The sequence below is a fragment of the Toxotes jaculatrix genome, chromosome 9, assembly GCF_017976425.1.
Source record: "Toxotes jaculatrix isolate fToxJac2 chromosome 9, fToxJac2.pri, whole genome shotgun sequence".
In the NCBI taxonomy this organism is placed as follows: Eukaryota; Metazoa; Chordata; class Actinopteri; family Toxotidae; genus Toxotes; species Toxotes jaculatrix.
In genome coordinates, this window is record NC_054402.1 from 27,783,845 (window position 1) to 27,798,607 (window position 14,763).

The 14,763-nt window shown below is 42.0% G+C and overlaps 1 protein-coding gene across 1 annotated transcript in view; it reads left to right on the forward strand.

The window, feature by feature from the left end:
• Positions 1–14,763, forward strand: part of bcas3 (BCAS3 microtubule associated cell migration factor) — a 294,717-nt gene that overhangs the window by 49,002 nt on the left and 230,952 nt on the right. The window contains exons 14-15 of the mRNA XM_041046203.1: positions 6,499–6,632; positions 10,875–11,208. Coding sequence (XP_040902137.1) covers positions 6,499–6,632; positions 10,875–11,208 — 468 coding nt within the window. The remainder of the gene's footprint in view (positions 1–6,498; positions 6,633–10,874; positions 11,209–14,763) is intronic.

The window sequence follows — 14,763 nt, forward strand, 5'->3', positions numbered from 1 at the left end:
ATGTGTCCTCGCCCCATTGCATTCATTGTAACAATGTTGCTGTGTTTCCAGATTTGAGGAGTCATTTCATGAGTGCAGACTGAACAACTGAAATGAACAAAAATATGAAAATCAGGTTGTTGTAAACCACGATCATACTTTAAGAGATCCTTATTATGTTAGAATGTGAATTTGACCAATACTGTATAATGTTAGATTTTTTAAAGCTTTTTTTTCATATATCTATGTTGGTATCTGCCTTAAAAAGCATCTTCCAGTCTTTCCTTTTGATTCGAAACCAGTTAGATAATAACACACACCAACTTGTACAGACTCCAGTTAAATTCTCAGCTAAAAATAAAACTAGTTTGTGTTGATACTCTAAAATAAATATGTAATTAGTCAAGACTGCAGCTTTCTGTTTTATTAGAGGTGGTTGACTTTGGCTTGGTAGCATCTGACTAACCCTAATGTCTACCCTGCTGCCCAGTGGAAATAAAACTGCTCGTATATTAGTGTGGTGCTGTGGTGGTGAGAGGATTAGTACGGTGCTCTCCTCCTTCCTTCAATTAGCAGTGTATCCAGTAGCAGAATTTGCAGTGGTTAGAAAAAGAGCACATCTATTACGTTACTTATGTAACCATCAGAATGTTTTATAGGGTGAATGCCAAAACTCAGCTGAATCCAATTGGTTAGGCTTAAAATGTTTTAAGGCATAAAAGTTTTAAAGCATTAAAGGTAACAGCAGATTGAGGTGGACTGGTGGGTAGTAGAGGGTAAATGGGAGAGAGTAAATAATCAATGGTAGGAGGAATGGGTAATGGGACAAATGATCAGAAATGCTCTGAAGTAGTCACTGTGTATACAGATTAAAATGCAGAGGGATGTTGTACAGTGGATTCAGGAAGTATTGCTTTTTGCACACTTTGTGCTATAGATTTAACTCTAAATAATCAAAATTGTCTACACTGGGTAACCCATGCTGAATTGATTCAGTGGTTTGTAGAATGCCTCTAGCAATTACAGGTTGGATTCTTCCTGTATACATCTCTACAAGCTTTAGACATCTTGATTTCGGCAGTTTATCCCTTTCTTCCGGGAAAATCCTCTCACGCTCCATCAGATTGGATCGGAGGCATCTGTCAACTTCTTTCTTCAAGTCTCTTCACATGTTATATGGGGTTTAAGTCTGCCTTTGGCTAGGCCACTCAAGGACGGTCAGAGACTTGTCCCAAAACATCTCCTGAGGTGTCTTGGCTGTATGATTCGGGTCATTGTTGTGCTGGAAAGTGAACCATTGCCCCAGTCTCAGGTCAGGGGGTCTCTGGAGCAGGTTTTCTTCAAGGACCTTGCTGTCTTTGGGTGCATTCATCCTTCCCTCAATTCTGCCCAGTCTCACTGCCTCTGCTGCTGAGAAGAACCATAGCATGATGATGCCACCAACAATGCTTGACTTAAGGCATGGTGTCAGCCAGGTAATGAGCAGTGCCCTGCTTTTGGCCAGACATAGTGTTTGGAGTTCTCTCCAAAGAGTTAAAGTTCTCTTTCATCAGACCATCAGACCTTTTTCTTCATGCTCTCAGATCCTTTGAATCTAAGCAGCCTGTTCTTTGCCTTTCACTTGAAGTGGTTTCTGTCAAGCCACTCAACCAAAAAAGGCCTGATTGATGGAGTGCTGCTGAGATGGTCATCTTTCTGGTAGGTTCTCCCATCTCTGCGGAGGACTCCTGAAGCTCTGTTAGAGTGACTGTTGGGTTCTTGGTCACCTCCCGGACCAAGACCCTTGCCCTGATCTATCCCACGTCACAATTTTATCACAGAGATCTTCAGAGAGTTCTTTGGATTGGCTTGGTTTTTCTCCTGGCGTACCGTGTGAAATGTATACACACACGTGTGGGCCTTTCTAAACTAGGACCAGTCAGTTCAGTTTGCCACAGGTGGACTCCCATCACATTTATTGATTTAATTCTTGAAACAATAACAAAACAATCATTGATGAGTATAATATGCATTTAGAACCAGATGGTAAATAATACTAATGTTTTGCTCTAAAACATACTATATGTAGTTAGTGCTCGTCACCTCCCAAAATAACACAACAACACTGCTGCCAAATTATTATTTAAAAATGACTTGTCTAACAGGGTGGAACGGCGTAAAATGGGGTGGAACACCAGTCTTAGTAGGTTCTAACAGCAGATGAGTTTTCCCTCATTATCCTGCATGATTTGCCATTCGTAATGTGTGGAACTGCACCTATATAATAATGTTTCAAAACTGTCATTGGGGGAGGAACACAACAAATATCTATATCTATATCTATGTCTATCTGTCTATCTATCTATCTATCTATCTATCTATCTATCTATCTATCTATCTATCTATCTATCTATCTATCTATCTATCTATCTATCTATCTATCTATCTATCTATCTGTCTGTCTGTCTGTATTATAGTGTGTACTATATAATACTATATAATTTGCAATATACACAAAATAAAATGAATTCTATTAGAATTTCCACCCTGTTACATTTGTAGAAATTACAGTGTAATCAAACTGGTTTGACATTTAGGTAGCTGACCCTCTACAGATAAAAAGAACTTTAACTATGTCGGACATGTTTTTACATTTTTTTGACCAGACAAACATTCATAACATTCCGTCCTGTAACATAGCCCAGCAGGGTAGACATGTAAGAGTGTGACAAGCAGGATAACATTTCAACAACGAAAGAATGGTAGAAGTGACAGTTGAGGCTTACCTTGAGTTTGCACACTCAAATTCCCACCAAATAAAACTGATGTTTTCTTCTCAGTGGAATTGTAAGAGAGAGTACATACTTGCAGTGAAACTGAACCAACTAAAGAATGATTTGAGGTTGTTATTATTTCATGGTTTATAGTTCATGTGGAAGTTGATTGCTGTTTGCTGAGGACACGGTAAAATTGAATGCATCTATCAATAAAAAAGTGTAAAATACAAAACAGTATTTTTAATGGGTATTATCTCTTTTTAAGTGATAAAGAAGACCTAAATATATCATTTATGCTGTTGGTAATATATAACTCATTTTAGAGAAAATAAAAGTGAGTAAATCATAGGGATAGAAAAGTCACTTTATAATAGAAACCATCTCTTTAATAAATTTCTAAAAACATGTTTTTAATTTGTCTTTATGGATTAATCAGTGTAGACTGATACAATTGCAATTTTATCCACTCCAGTTAAATCTACAACACAGTGAAGTGTTCAGAAAGTGACATACATGACACACATGTAAGTACAGACGGACACACACAGAGTGTTGTCCTTACTCCCTCTTTGGTAACCCTGAAGACAAAGCTCTGTCTTACTGGATGGATAGTCTTTCATTTGTGAGTTGGGCAAATTTGCTCTGAAGTTTATGCATCCTGGTAACAGTCAAGCTATCTGAATCCCCCAAGTACTCCATCTTCTAGGCTTTATGTCCTGCACATGGTTATAATTTGAGATTTTCCCGATTTTCAAAGCTTTTTTTTGAGCCTAGTGTTGTTAATTAAAAAGTGGACTAGTTTTGTTGTGGCCTTTTGTGTTGCCAAGTAGGGAAATCACCGCCTTCTTTGTTGCTCCCTCTATTTCTTTCTTTGCTTTTCCTACTCCCTCTCTCTCTCCCACTCTCCCGTCCCATCTGCCTTTGTCAAGAATAAAGCTAGCCCAACCACTTTGTAAATGAAACATCCTCCCACTATTAATGGGATTGAGCAGATGTTTTCTGTTTGGATGGTCAGAGATGGGACAGTAAAGCCTGCAGCAAAACAAAACAAAACGATTTTTGGGCCAAAAAAGAAAAAAAAAAAAAAAAAAACTGAAAGCAAAAGCAGATATTTATGGAAATGATTATATCACTTCCCTCATGTCCCATACAGACGCATGTCTCGCACACATGGCAAATTAGAGGTCATCCCTTCCACTTTAGCGCATGTCTAAGTGCGTGTGCCAGTGATTTTGGTACTAAAACATCGTAAATAACACTGTAACCCCTGGGACGAGGTGTTATAAATAGGACGTGTCAAACCCTGCTCCGGCCAGCCTCTGGTTTCCCCGAAACCCTCTCTTTTCACCCGCCGAGCGGCTCAGCTACTTTTTAATTTGGCCTTCCCGCGGGCTAACCAACTGACGCCTCTCGGCGAGGGCCTCTGTATTTCAACAAGGCCACAAAAGCCCCAGTCCTCGGGCACTCGCACTCACAAAGCTCTCCAGCCTTTCTAAGCTGTTACTTTTTTGGAGTCCAGACTCTACCATCAGCAGAAGAGAAACGCCGGCCGTGGCCAGAACGCAGCGGCCAAGTCTCATCTGTCAAAAACCCAGGGGCCAGACTCTCCAGCCGCTGGATGGGCGGGGCCCGTCCAAAACAGAGAGAGGAGGAAGAAAGGAAGAAAGAGTGAACTGTAGGGGAGAGAAGGTTTTAGAGCGAGAGGAAGCTCCCAGATAAACAGGCCGCAGCGCCTCAACTCCTAATCACCCTGCGCTTCCGTTTCCAGACTCTATAATTAGAAGGGCCCCGTCCCTTTTTTCTCTGTATTCCCAGTTGACGCAAATGCTTCTTGTGGCTTGGCACCTCGTTTGGGGCGTGGGTTTTCAAGAGTTTACAGGCCGTGGGCCTTAGTTCTCTGGCTTTCTGGTCGCTCTGATACAGCATGAATAGCTAACCACTGTCTTAATGCACACTTCACTTGGCTTCTCCTCTGCTTTCCTCCCTCCACCTCTGATAATCTGCATGACCCCATCGCTCATCCACTCTGTACCTCCCTCATTCCACCTCTTCATCATCTTTAAATATAACTGTTCTTCAGTCATACACAAGTCTTAAAAAAGAAACCTTTCAACCCTGAATGAATGTGCAAAAATTCTGTAGCACTCTTGGCTTTTTTTTTTCTTTTTTTTTTCCACAGAGGGAGTGTTTTCCATCTCCCTTGCACGTGTTGCTGAATCCTTTTAATCTCATGCCATTCCAGCCTCCTCTTTTCACATTTGACATGCCACCCAATAAAGCCTGGCCACTAATTAAAACCTACTGCAGCCTCCACATAAAAGATTCCATGGGGAAAAACTCAGAGGAAAATTACTAATTACTTTAATATCATTTATGTCTGGGAGTCGTCAAAAGGACAGAGGTTTGGACAGTTTTTTTTTTTTTTTTTTTAATTTGACTTACACTGTATCAGTGATGCGTTTCCAACATTTTGAGTTACTGCCCAATCTATGGATTTGTTTGTAACATCTCAGAAGGCTTCTGGGGATGGGTTTTGGGTTGCGCTTGAAAAGCAGTGCTGCGTTTTTCCTCGCTGAGCCAGTTTAGATCTGGGTTTGTTCTGGTGTGGTTTGTTGAGCATGTTGTTTATGGTGAGGGCCTATACTTTCTGGAGTTTGATGGGCTTCAAATAAACGGGACCAAATGAATGGGCCTATCAGCAGGGGTTACACTTTGTGCCGAGCTGCGGTTCAGTGTTTCGGTGAATCTCAATGTGCGCTCACACACACACACACACACACACACACACGCCTATAACCATACACGGATGTATGAATACATAGATTCTCTCTTTTACAGATACTCATCATCTTGTCTTGTTGTTGGAGGAGCACACGACTCGAACCCTGCTTTTAACCATACCGAGCTCCCATGCGAGGGAAGGCTGCATTTTATGACAGCGACAAACGATAGCTGGCTTGATTTTAATGGGCTGGTTTGTTTGTTTTAAAGGCACAGTAATTCTTTCATGCCATCCGGCATATGTCCTGCACAGTTGGTAGTGTTAGCTGCCTCCGTGTATCAGTTTAACAGTGTATCAGCGGCAGCTTTACCCTGGCACAATTAACTGTGATAGAATTAAGTTGTTTGAAAGTTTTACACACAGCCTTGATACTGGCGTGGGCCTCTTCTTACAATTTTTAGAAAATATTATACAATTACCAGATTTTTTTTTGTTTCTCATTTCCCATAATGGAACTTAAGAGCACTTCTCCTTACTGCCTATTGAAGGCCCAGGTCTTTCAAACTCTACTCACCCAATTTGTAACATAAACGTTATAAATTTGTAGTTTCCAAGCGCAATTTAAAACGACCCTGATGATGTCATTAAGAGCCAATCAAAATGAGTAATCAGGACGAGGCTGCCATTTCCAACATTAGTGATTTGAAGACAAATTTTCAGTCTATTGACTGTGGTCGTTGCAGCAATTGTCTTTTAGTACTGCTTATTTGGTTTGTTCAGCTTATTTAATAGGGACACTGCACACTGTGAAAAAAATCATCATGTAGTGGAGGAATAAAAAGAAAGTGGACATGGCAGCAGTAGGTACTGTGAACAAAAACTAAATGAAGCATACGGTACAGAAGCATGTAAATAAAGCAAGCAACACGTTCATGTGAAAGCCAAAAGTACACATAAACACTTTGAATTCAAAGCAGCAATTCTGAAGCCAGCTGTGGGAGTGAGCTCCAGTGCCGATGACTGTGTGTATCTTCATTGTAGGAATGCTGCTGGTGACTGCTGACACGCTGGGCCACGATTTTCACGTCTTCCAGATCCTCACCCACCCATGGGCGTCCTCACAGAGCGCCGTTCACCATCTCTATACCCTGCATCGTGGGGAAACCGAGGCCAAGGTCTGAAACACACACACACACACACTACAGTCATCAAGTTGAAGTAGCTAATGAGTGTTTATAGTGGAGTTTAGATACAGTATTGCAACCATTACAATCACTCACTGAGGATCTCTGTGTTCTACTGTGTACATGCGCTGAATTAAGGGTTTTCAAAGTGTGACACTAAGCCCCCCTGCCCCAGTGCAGACAACTGTACTGCCACTCAACTCCTGCAACCAGAGTGTCAGAGTGATTGAAGTCAGACTTACTTTAAAGATATGTGTTATCATGTCTGTATGCTTAGAAATGAAGGAGTATGAATTATGCTGCAAATCCAGGTACAGGTCAGGAACACTCTGGCATAATGCAATCATTACAGCAGCCTTGTAGTTGATACTGTTACTACTTTGTGTTACTATTATGTTTTTGTAGTCCAGCACTAGCTCTGTTTTTCTTTTCATGAAATGCAACTTAATGTTTAAGAATAACACGTAAGATTTTGCTTCCATTAAATTTTTAATATCATTAGAATTAGACCTGGCTCTCCTGAGGACGGACACATAGATACATCGGTATTTGCTTTAACTGGGGACGTATTTATATAATCAGGGAAACAGGCTAATTTGTTAAAAGAAATCATAAATGAAAAGTATTTACCATGAATACAGTCGTCATCTTGCATGTTAAGACATTTTGTGCCTCTTTTGAACTTCAATATATGTTCACAACTTTGCAGTGCAAGTTAGAAGTGCTTACTCAACAGAACTACTTCAGGTCTTGTTGGGTTCAGGATTATTGACTGGGAAAACACACTATCACACACACACACTCTCACAGCCTGCCTATAGTTAATGTATGACCAAACGGCAGGTCCGCTGACCGGCTGCACGCTGAGCCTGCTTTGATCCATCCTGTTGTAAACGCTGAATGCTGGCCTTAGCCTAGTGCTTGGGCCAGAGGTTATCACCACACACACACACACACACACACACACACACACACACGGACACACAGGAGTGATAAAGTCTTCAGTGAGGTGGGTGGAGAGACGCCTTATCTGTCTCCAGTGGCCAAACATGCGACTGGCTGTCAGTGACCCGAGGCCAGGTAAACAGACCTGCAGCTGATAACAGCTGTAAGGGGCTGAAGGAGGAGCACAGTGTAGACGAGCTCGGGCGAACTGGAGAGCACCAGTCCCAGGGGTTACAGGGATGGCACTTCGTTACTGCTAAACTGTGCTGCCCCGCACCAGCAGCTGTGATTCCAGTGAAAGGAGTTTATGAAGGCAAACGGTATCCGTGCCTTTATATGCACTTAAGTAACAGGGCTACTGTTTGAATGTCATTACTTCAGCCTTCATGTCTATGAGAAGCCCATTTTCAATAATCTAAGTAGGATATTGAAAAGCTGATTTCTTGGCCTTTCATGCAGGAAAGGGATTTTTGATGGTTGTTTTACAGGACAAAGATCACTGTGGCAGTAGAGGAGGAAGGATCATTACATGTTAAACTCAGAATAAATTCATTTAAACTCACTATGTCAGTTGACTCACAAAGGAACTTTTTGAACCTGAGCATTTTTTAAGTATTTGTAAAAATTAAAAAGCATAGATCCTGTCCTCTCACTGTACCGTCAATACGAAGGCTCCCGAAAAACGTCAGGAAGAAGCAGTTTGTGTTATTAATATACTACATGATCGATGATCTGACTGAACTCAGTAATCTCTCTGATTTACATGTTTAAACGTTCTCTTTTAGTATTAACATTTAATTTATTTGGCCAAAAAAAGAAATAAATAAATAAAATGGCCTTACATAAAAATTTGCATTGGCACAAAATATTAGCTCTTGGCAGCTTCAGCCCTTTAAATATTAGCATTGGCCTTCAGAACCCATATCGGTCAGTTCCTCGTGGCTAAATCAGGAGTATTGTGTGTTTCCACTGAATTTGAAGGCATGGGCACAGTTACAGATCCAGACTCTCAGCTTAAAGCTGTTCCATCTCTACTCACCTCTACTCACTGCTGCAGTTTCTCATTCTCACAGAGAAAATGTTTCAAATGAATAGGTTTAATTAACAGCCTTGGCACTGACGTCCAAAGGAGTGTTGTATAAAATCTGCAATAATTTATTTTTAACCAGTTAAAATTAGTCTTATACATTATATCACAGGTCAGCGACCCTGACCGGCAACTGTCAATCTAGTATCAAAGCATATGAATCGAAGCATTAAAGCTGCAGTCCACCACGAAAACCTACTCTGTCTTTCCTCATTACTGACTCCTCCATCTTTTCCCTGTTGTAGAGACAGAGTTGTGCTTGTTCAGGTCTCATCTTTTGTCACAGTCATAATATTTTGTCAGAGTTCCTCTCCGGTGAGTAACCTCCCTGACTGGTGTCACTGATTTAAAAAAAGAGAAAAAAGTCATTAAACACACCTTCTTGGCATCCACCTCACTGTGAAGGATGTCATTAAATACTCCGTGTGCAAGGACAGGACAGAGAGCTTTCTCTGGAATGTGTCACCTCCACGCCGACACATGCATGTGACTGAATGCTGTGACATTCCAGCCTTTTAAAGATAACATTTGACAGCATGTTTGATATCTGCACGGCTGCCACGCTTGCGACTTTACGATCGCAGCCACCCTTCAGGTAACCCCCCCCCCCCCCCCCCTGCTTGACAAAGTGGACTTGACACTAAAAGTCCAGGCACGCATTTACAGTTGGAGCTCTGACAGGTCTATTATGACCAATTACCAAACACACAAAGTAGCCCTTTCTCATCTCCGAGGCATCCCTAATCAGCCACAGCAGAGGTCAGGCCTCCTCTTTCACTCATCTTTGTGAAGCACAGTACCTGTCTGGTATGCGGAGGATACCCCATTAACTGTCATTGCTGGGGGTAATTACCTAGTCTGACCTGGCAGAAGATTAGAAAGGCCTGAAGGTACAGAGCTGTCTCTCTGACTGGCTGACTCACTGTCTGGCTAAAGAGTAAGACATTCCTCATCCTAACTTTCTCCTGGACCTTTTCCTTTCATTTTTCCTCCAGTCCCTGTCCACTTTCTCCAGCCTTTGTGTGTGTGTGTGTGTGTGTGTGTTTTTTTTTTTTTTTAAATGTCGAAAGATGGATGCTGTTTCAGCACACTATCACCTCATCAGTCTGTCACCTCGCTCCTTTGTCCTTTTTCGTTTTCTTTCTCCCACTCTCCTTTGCTTGTGTTGTCTCTTGCAGCCTATCTGTCTGGTTTCCTGCATGTCTAACATGCCCAAGGAGATCCTATCTTCTCAAGTGTCTGCTCCCTGAGAGTCAGTCACTGCTCGAGTGAGGAGGACTAACAAAGGACGCCAGCAGCTTTTGACTTTTTCTTAGTCATCTGTTTGACCACCACGCAGGCTCCCATCACATTGTCACCTTTGCCAAAAGCTATTGTCTGATCCTCTCACACCCCTCGACATTTGTCATGCTCTCAGAGAGACGTGTTTATCTGTGCGATAAACACTTCGCCCTAGTCACGCTAATGTTCCTGGCAGACTTCAGTTTGATGCTGTTTATTCCCGCTGTGCATATTCTTTTATGTTGAGTGGGGAAGAAAATAATACAGAAAAGACCGTGCCTGTTTTCAACACATCTGTGGACGCACAGAATCGCACTGCAGAGACGTTGATGGAGAAACCAAACCTGGACCAAATCTCTGAGAGGAAGCGTCTAAGGCTGGTTACAAGTGTTCTGCCAGGACAAACTGGCTCCCGTCGCTTGTGGTTACCTTCCAGATGCCTACTTGTTCACCATTTCTATACTGACAGTTAAAATGTGAATTGTACAAAGCTTGGTCAGTAATCTGTACCATACATCCTGTTACTCAAAACTGTTGGTCTGCTGCAGCCTGTGTTTTATAACAGTAACCAGTAACCATTCACATAAACCTGTACTCATTAACAGCTGGATACCGAGATCAACCTGAGTGAGATAAAATCTTACGCTTCTACGCCACAGTTTTAATTATTCATTTTAGAGTAGAGCAGGTAGAAGTGGAGACGGTGTTGATTTCAGCTGAGCTGTTCTCACTAGAATACTAGTAGTAGGTGAGTTCATTGAATGTCAAGTTCAGAATCAGGTTTAACAAACACAACTCACAACGTCCCATCCTGTTATAAAGTAATCAGATATTACATTCACAGACTTTTCTTTTTCAGTTGCAGACAACTTTTTTACAGCTGTCCTTTGACCTCTGTACCTGTTCTTGTCTGTGTCCAGGTCCAGGACATGTGTTTCAGCCAAGATAGTCGCTGGGTAGCAATCAGCACCCTTCGCGGCACCACCCACGTCTTTCCCATCAACCCCTACGGCGGTGCGCCCTGTGCCCGCACACACATGTCCCCTCGGGTTGTCAACCGGATGTCTCGCTTTCAAAAGAGCGCCGGGCTGGAGGAGATTGAACAGGAGCTGAACAGGGCGGCCGCGTTAGGAGGAGCAGGAGGAGGAGGCGTAGGAGGAGGTGGTTGCATTCTGGGTGGAGGAGGAGGCATCGGGGGCCGCTGTAGTCCCATACCAGGCCTGTCCAGCAGCCCCTCGGGGTCTCCACTGCACGGTGAGGAGCACGACGGGAGGGGAATAGATGGGCATTCATGTTCATTTGGATTAATCATCATAATTGTGAGGAAAAAAATTGCAGCTGGAACCAGTGATTGTGACATTTTTGACATTTTCGATTTGATTCATTTTCTGTCAAACAACAAATTAATCACCACTAATATTCAAACTAAAGATATGAAATGAATTTAAAAAAAAAACATTTTGAAATAATTAATTGACAACTTAAGAAGTCAAAACCATCAAAAGAAAGTGGACAGAGACAGTTTCACTGCATCTATAAAGTCAATAGAGTAATATTAGCATCCATTTGGAGATTTTTGGGCAATGAGTGTCAAAATCCAATATTACAGGTAGTGACTTGAACTAAATTGTAACACGACAAACTTTGTTTAATACTGGTCTCATCTATATATGTGTCAGCCATGTCAGCCGGGCGACCTGGACAGGTGAACCCCACCTGTCATCCACTGTACGGTATGAGATAAAATAACCCCACCGGTATATTATAAAGACGTACGTTATAACATGTTTCTTTATGAGAAGGTATCAGCAATTGCTAAATGTCAGAGACTGCCAAGTGTGTGTGTGTGTGTGTGTGTGTATTGTGTGTGTGTGTGTGTGTTTCCAGTGACTGGTCATCTCAGTAGCGCTTTTCCAGGGACTCTGATCTGTCTGCCGCAACCTTGTCTCCCTTGTTTGTCAAACACTATTGCAGGCAGCTCACACTGTCTGTGTGTCCCTAGCTGACATAGACACACACACACACACATACGCAAACTGATAAACACACACTTTGTGTTGGCTGCACTGCCTGACCCCAGAGGTGTTACCCAGTGTAAAATATCACAGTTCTCATTAATCACGGGTTTCCAGGAATATCCCTGAGTTTTGATTGGTTTACTGCGGCCGGGGTGAGGTCGAGAACCTGATAAACACTTCGGAGAACTGGCTGACTGGGAATTGACCAGTGGGTATAATTTTACATAACACATTAGAATGTGTTTCATGTGTGCATGTCTTGGATCAGTTTAAGTCTGTGTAACCCCCTGACTGGACCAGAGTCGACATTTCATAATCATCAGAGCAGAGTTGAAGCTGTGAAGCACAGGAAGAACACGTATTGTTACTCTTGGTTTCACATCATGCATCTATCAGTGGAGGTGGATCCGTTTCGTCTACTGTGCAGTAAAATACTATTACTATTTAAGTATAAAATGACACATGCTGTGGTAGAAAGCTTTACCTATATCACACCTCTACAGGTTCATTTCATGGCCACAGTATACTTTTCCTTCATGTGGCCCAAATAGGTGACAGAACATGCTGGGACAACGGGGGTCAGGGTCAAGTCATGTTATTTGCCTGCCCCAGGACTCACACTGCACCCCCAGTCACACACACACACACACACACGCACACTCTCTCTCTCTCGAAAGATGGTAACCTTGCTGCCTCTGTCCTTCCTGTCTTCCTTGTCTAGACTCAAACCCCTTTGTAACCTCTACACCAAAATACACACGCGCGCGCACAGACACACACACACACACACACACACACACACACACACACATACACATAAAGACAGACACACATTCCTCCACACTGTGAAAAATAGGCCATCAAACATTAAAAGGATGTCTGACTTTGGAGAGTCACCGCTCTGTTGTGATGAGAGACAGAGAGGGACAGAAACATCAAAGTGGTGGAGGAGGTAAAAGTGAGTGAGCGAAGTAATGAGGTGCAATTGAGAGAAATGAAGGAGAGATAGAACGGGGTGTGTGTGTGTGTGTGTGTGTGTGTGTGTGGTGGTGGGGGGGGGGTTGAATAAAGGAGGGGGAGCAGAGCGGACACAGGGAGGGAAAGATAAGTTTGTAGTAGCAGCGCTGAAAGCCGGGGTCTCTGGGAGTGTGGTCGTAAATCACACTTTTGTTTCAAAGGGGAGCATTAGGGCCACCTGTCAACAATTAGTCCTCACCGTGATACCTTACAGAGTGTGCATGCATGTGTGTGTATCTGTACTCTTGAAGAAGATAAACTATCTCTACGTCTCTAATCTTTTTGGTGTTTTAGGTTGTATTTTTTTTTTTTTTTTTTTTTTTTTGTGGTAAAATACCAAAAAGGGAACCTGTTAAAATCCAAGGTTAAAATCCAAGGTTCCAGCGGAGCAGCGGTGAAGAGTTGGCTCAGCTTCAGGGGAAAATTGAAGGTTTTCATAACTCTAATATTTTACAGTGTATAATATAGTCCACAGGAAATTGAAGTCAGGTTTCACACCGTTTTTATCAAGGTGTTAATCCATACCACATGGACAACGACCTCAGTTTCTGATAAAAACACAAAGTCCCTCACTGTGTGAACTATGAGGCACAGTTGACATTTTGTGTACTTAAAGTGTTACAGCCTCGTGTCCATTCTCGTGCCTGACGCTTTTTACGTTCAGTGCGTTCCCTTATTTTGTAAAGTGAGCTATCGCTTCAGACATGTTTCTGAAAGCATCTGCACCTTTTAACCCGCACTGCAAATAGTCCCCTTCGACAAAGACAAACACGATGATGTGTCATTTCGAGCTGACAACAGAAGTTGGTAGCAGTGAAGTTTTCACTGTACAATCTCATTTTCCTTCTCTCGGTTGTCTCGGTCTTTCTAGCATAAGAAACAGGCCACAACCAAACACTAGACTCAGTTGTCTCAGTTTATTAGATTCACAATGCAAAATAATTCAAGTGTCCTGCCAGAAATCCTCCTTCATGAAGGTTATAATGTTTAGTTTTTGTTGTTGAAGCTGTCTTAGAGACTAGGTGGCTGGTGGACCTAATAAACTAACAGCTGAGTGTATGTGGCTTAAACACCAAAGAAAGACCTGAGTACAGAAAGTTAAGGCAGTGTTTCTTCTAACTAGAGTATTTGTCTTTTAATTAATCCCAAATTTAGGAGTGAATTCTTAGGAGGTGAATTGTTCACACAGGAAAGTGTGAAAGCTTGTAATGCACCCACAGGTTTTCATAACCCCCCTGAACTTTATTACACACCTCTCCATGAAGGTAAAGTAGATTAAATGTAAGTGTAGCAGCACTCTTTTCTGTTTTCCAAAACGTACCACTGCTGAGATAAAGTCTGCGTTAAAGCAGTGAGTTTGATCCAAAGTAAATCTATCAATGGCTGATAACTTGGATTTGAAGGTTCACTGTTAAAATGGAAAAGCTACCAGAGCCATATGTTATCAGGAAGCATCCTGTTCCACGGACTAATTAACTCCGACCGAGAGCTGCTGAGACTGTGACATCATGAACAGAAGTAAAGCAACATTTCAAAGATGGAAATGTTTTAATACCGCAACATGAACTGTAGCAATAAAAAAAAAAAAAAAAAAGTTCAATACTCAATTTACACAACATAATCATTTCACTTAATGGTGAAGAATTTCCACAGTTAAATGTTATATTACATCAGAACATGTATCTGGATATCACTGTTATCAATATGTCTCTTACACTAAGTATAACATTATAATGCATACATACTTATATAGCTGCAGTGAGGACTGTTTAAA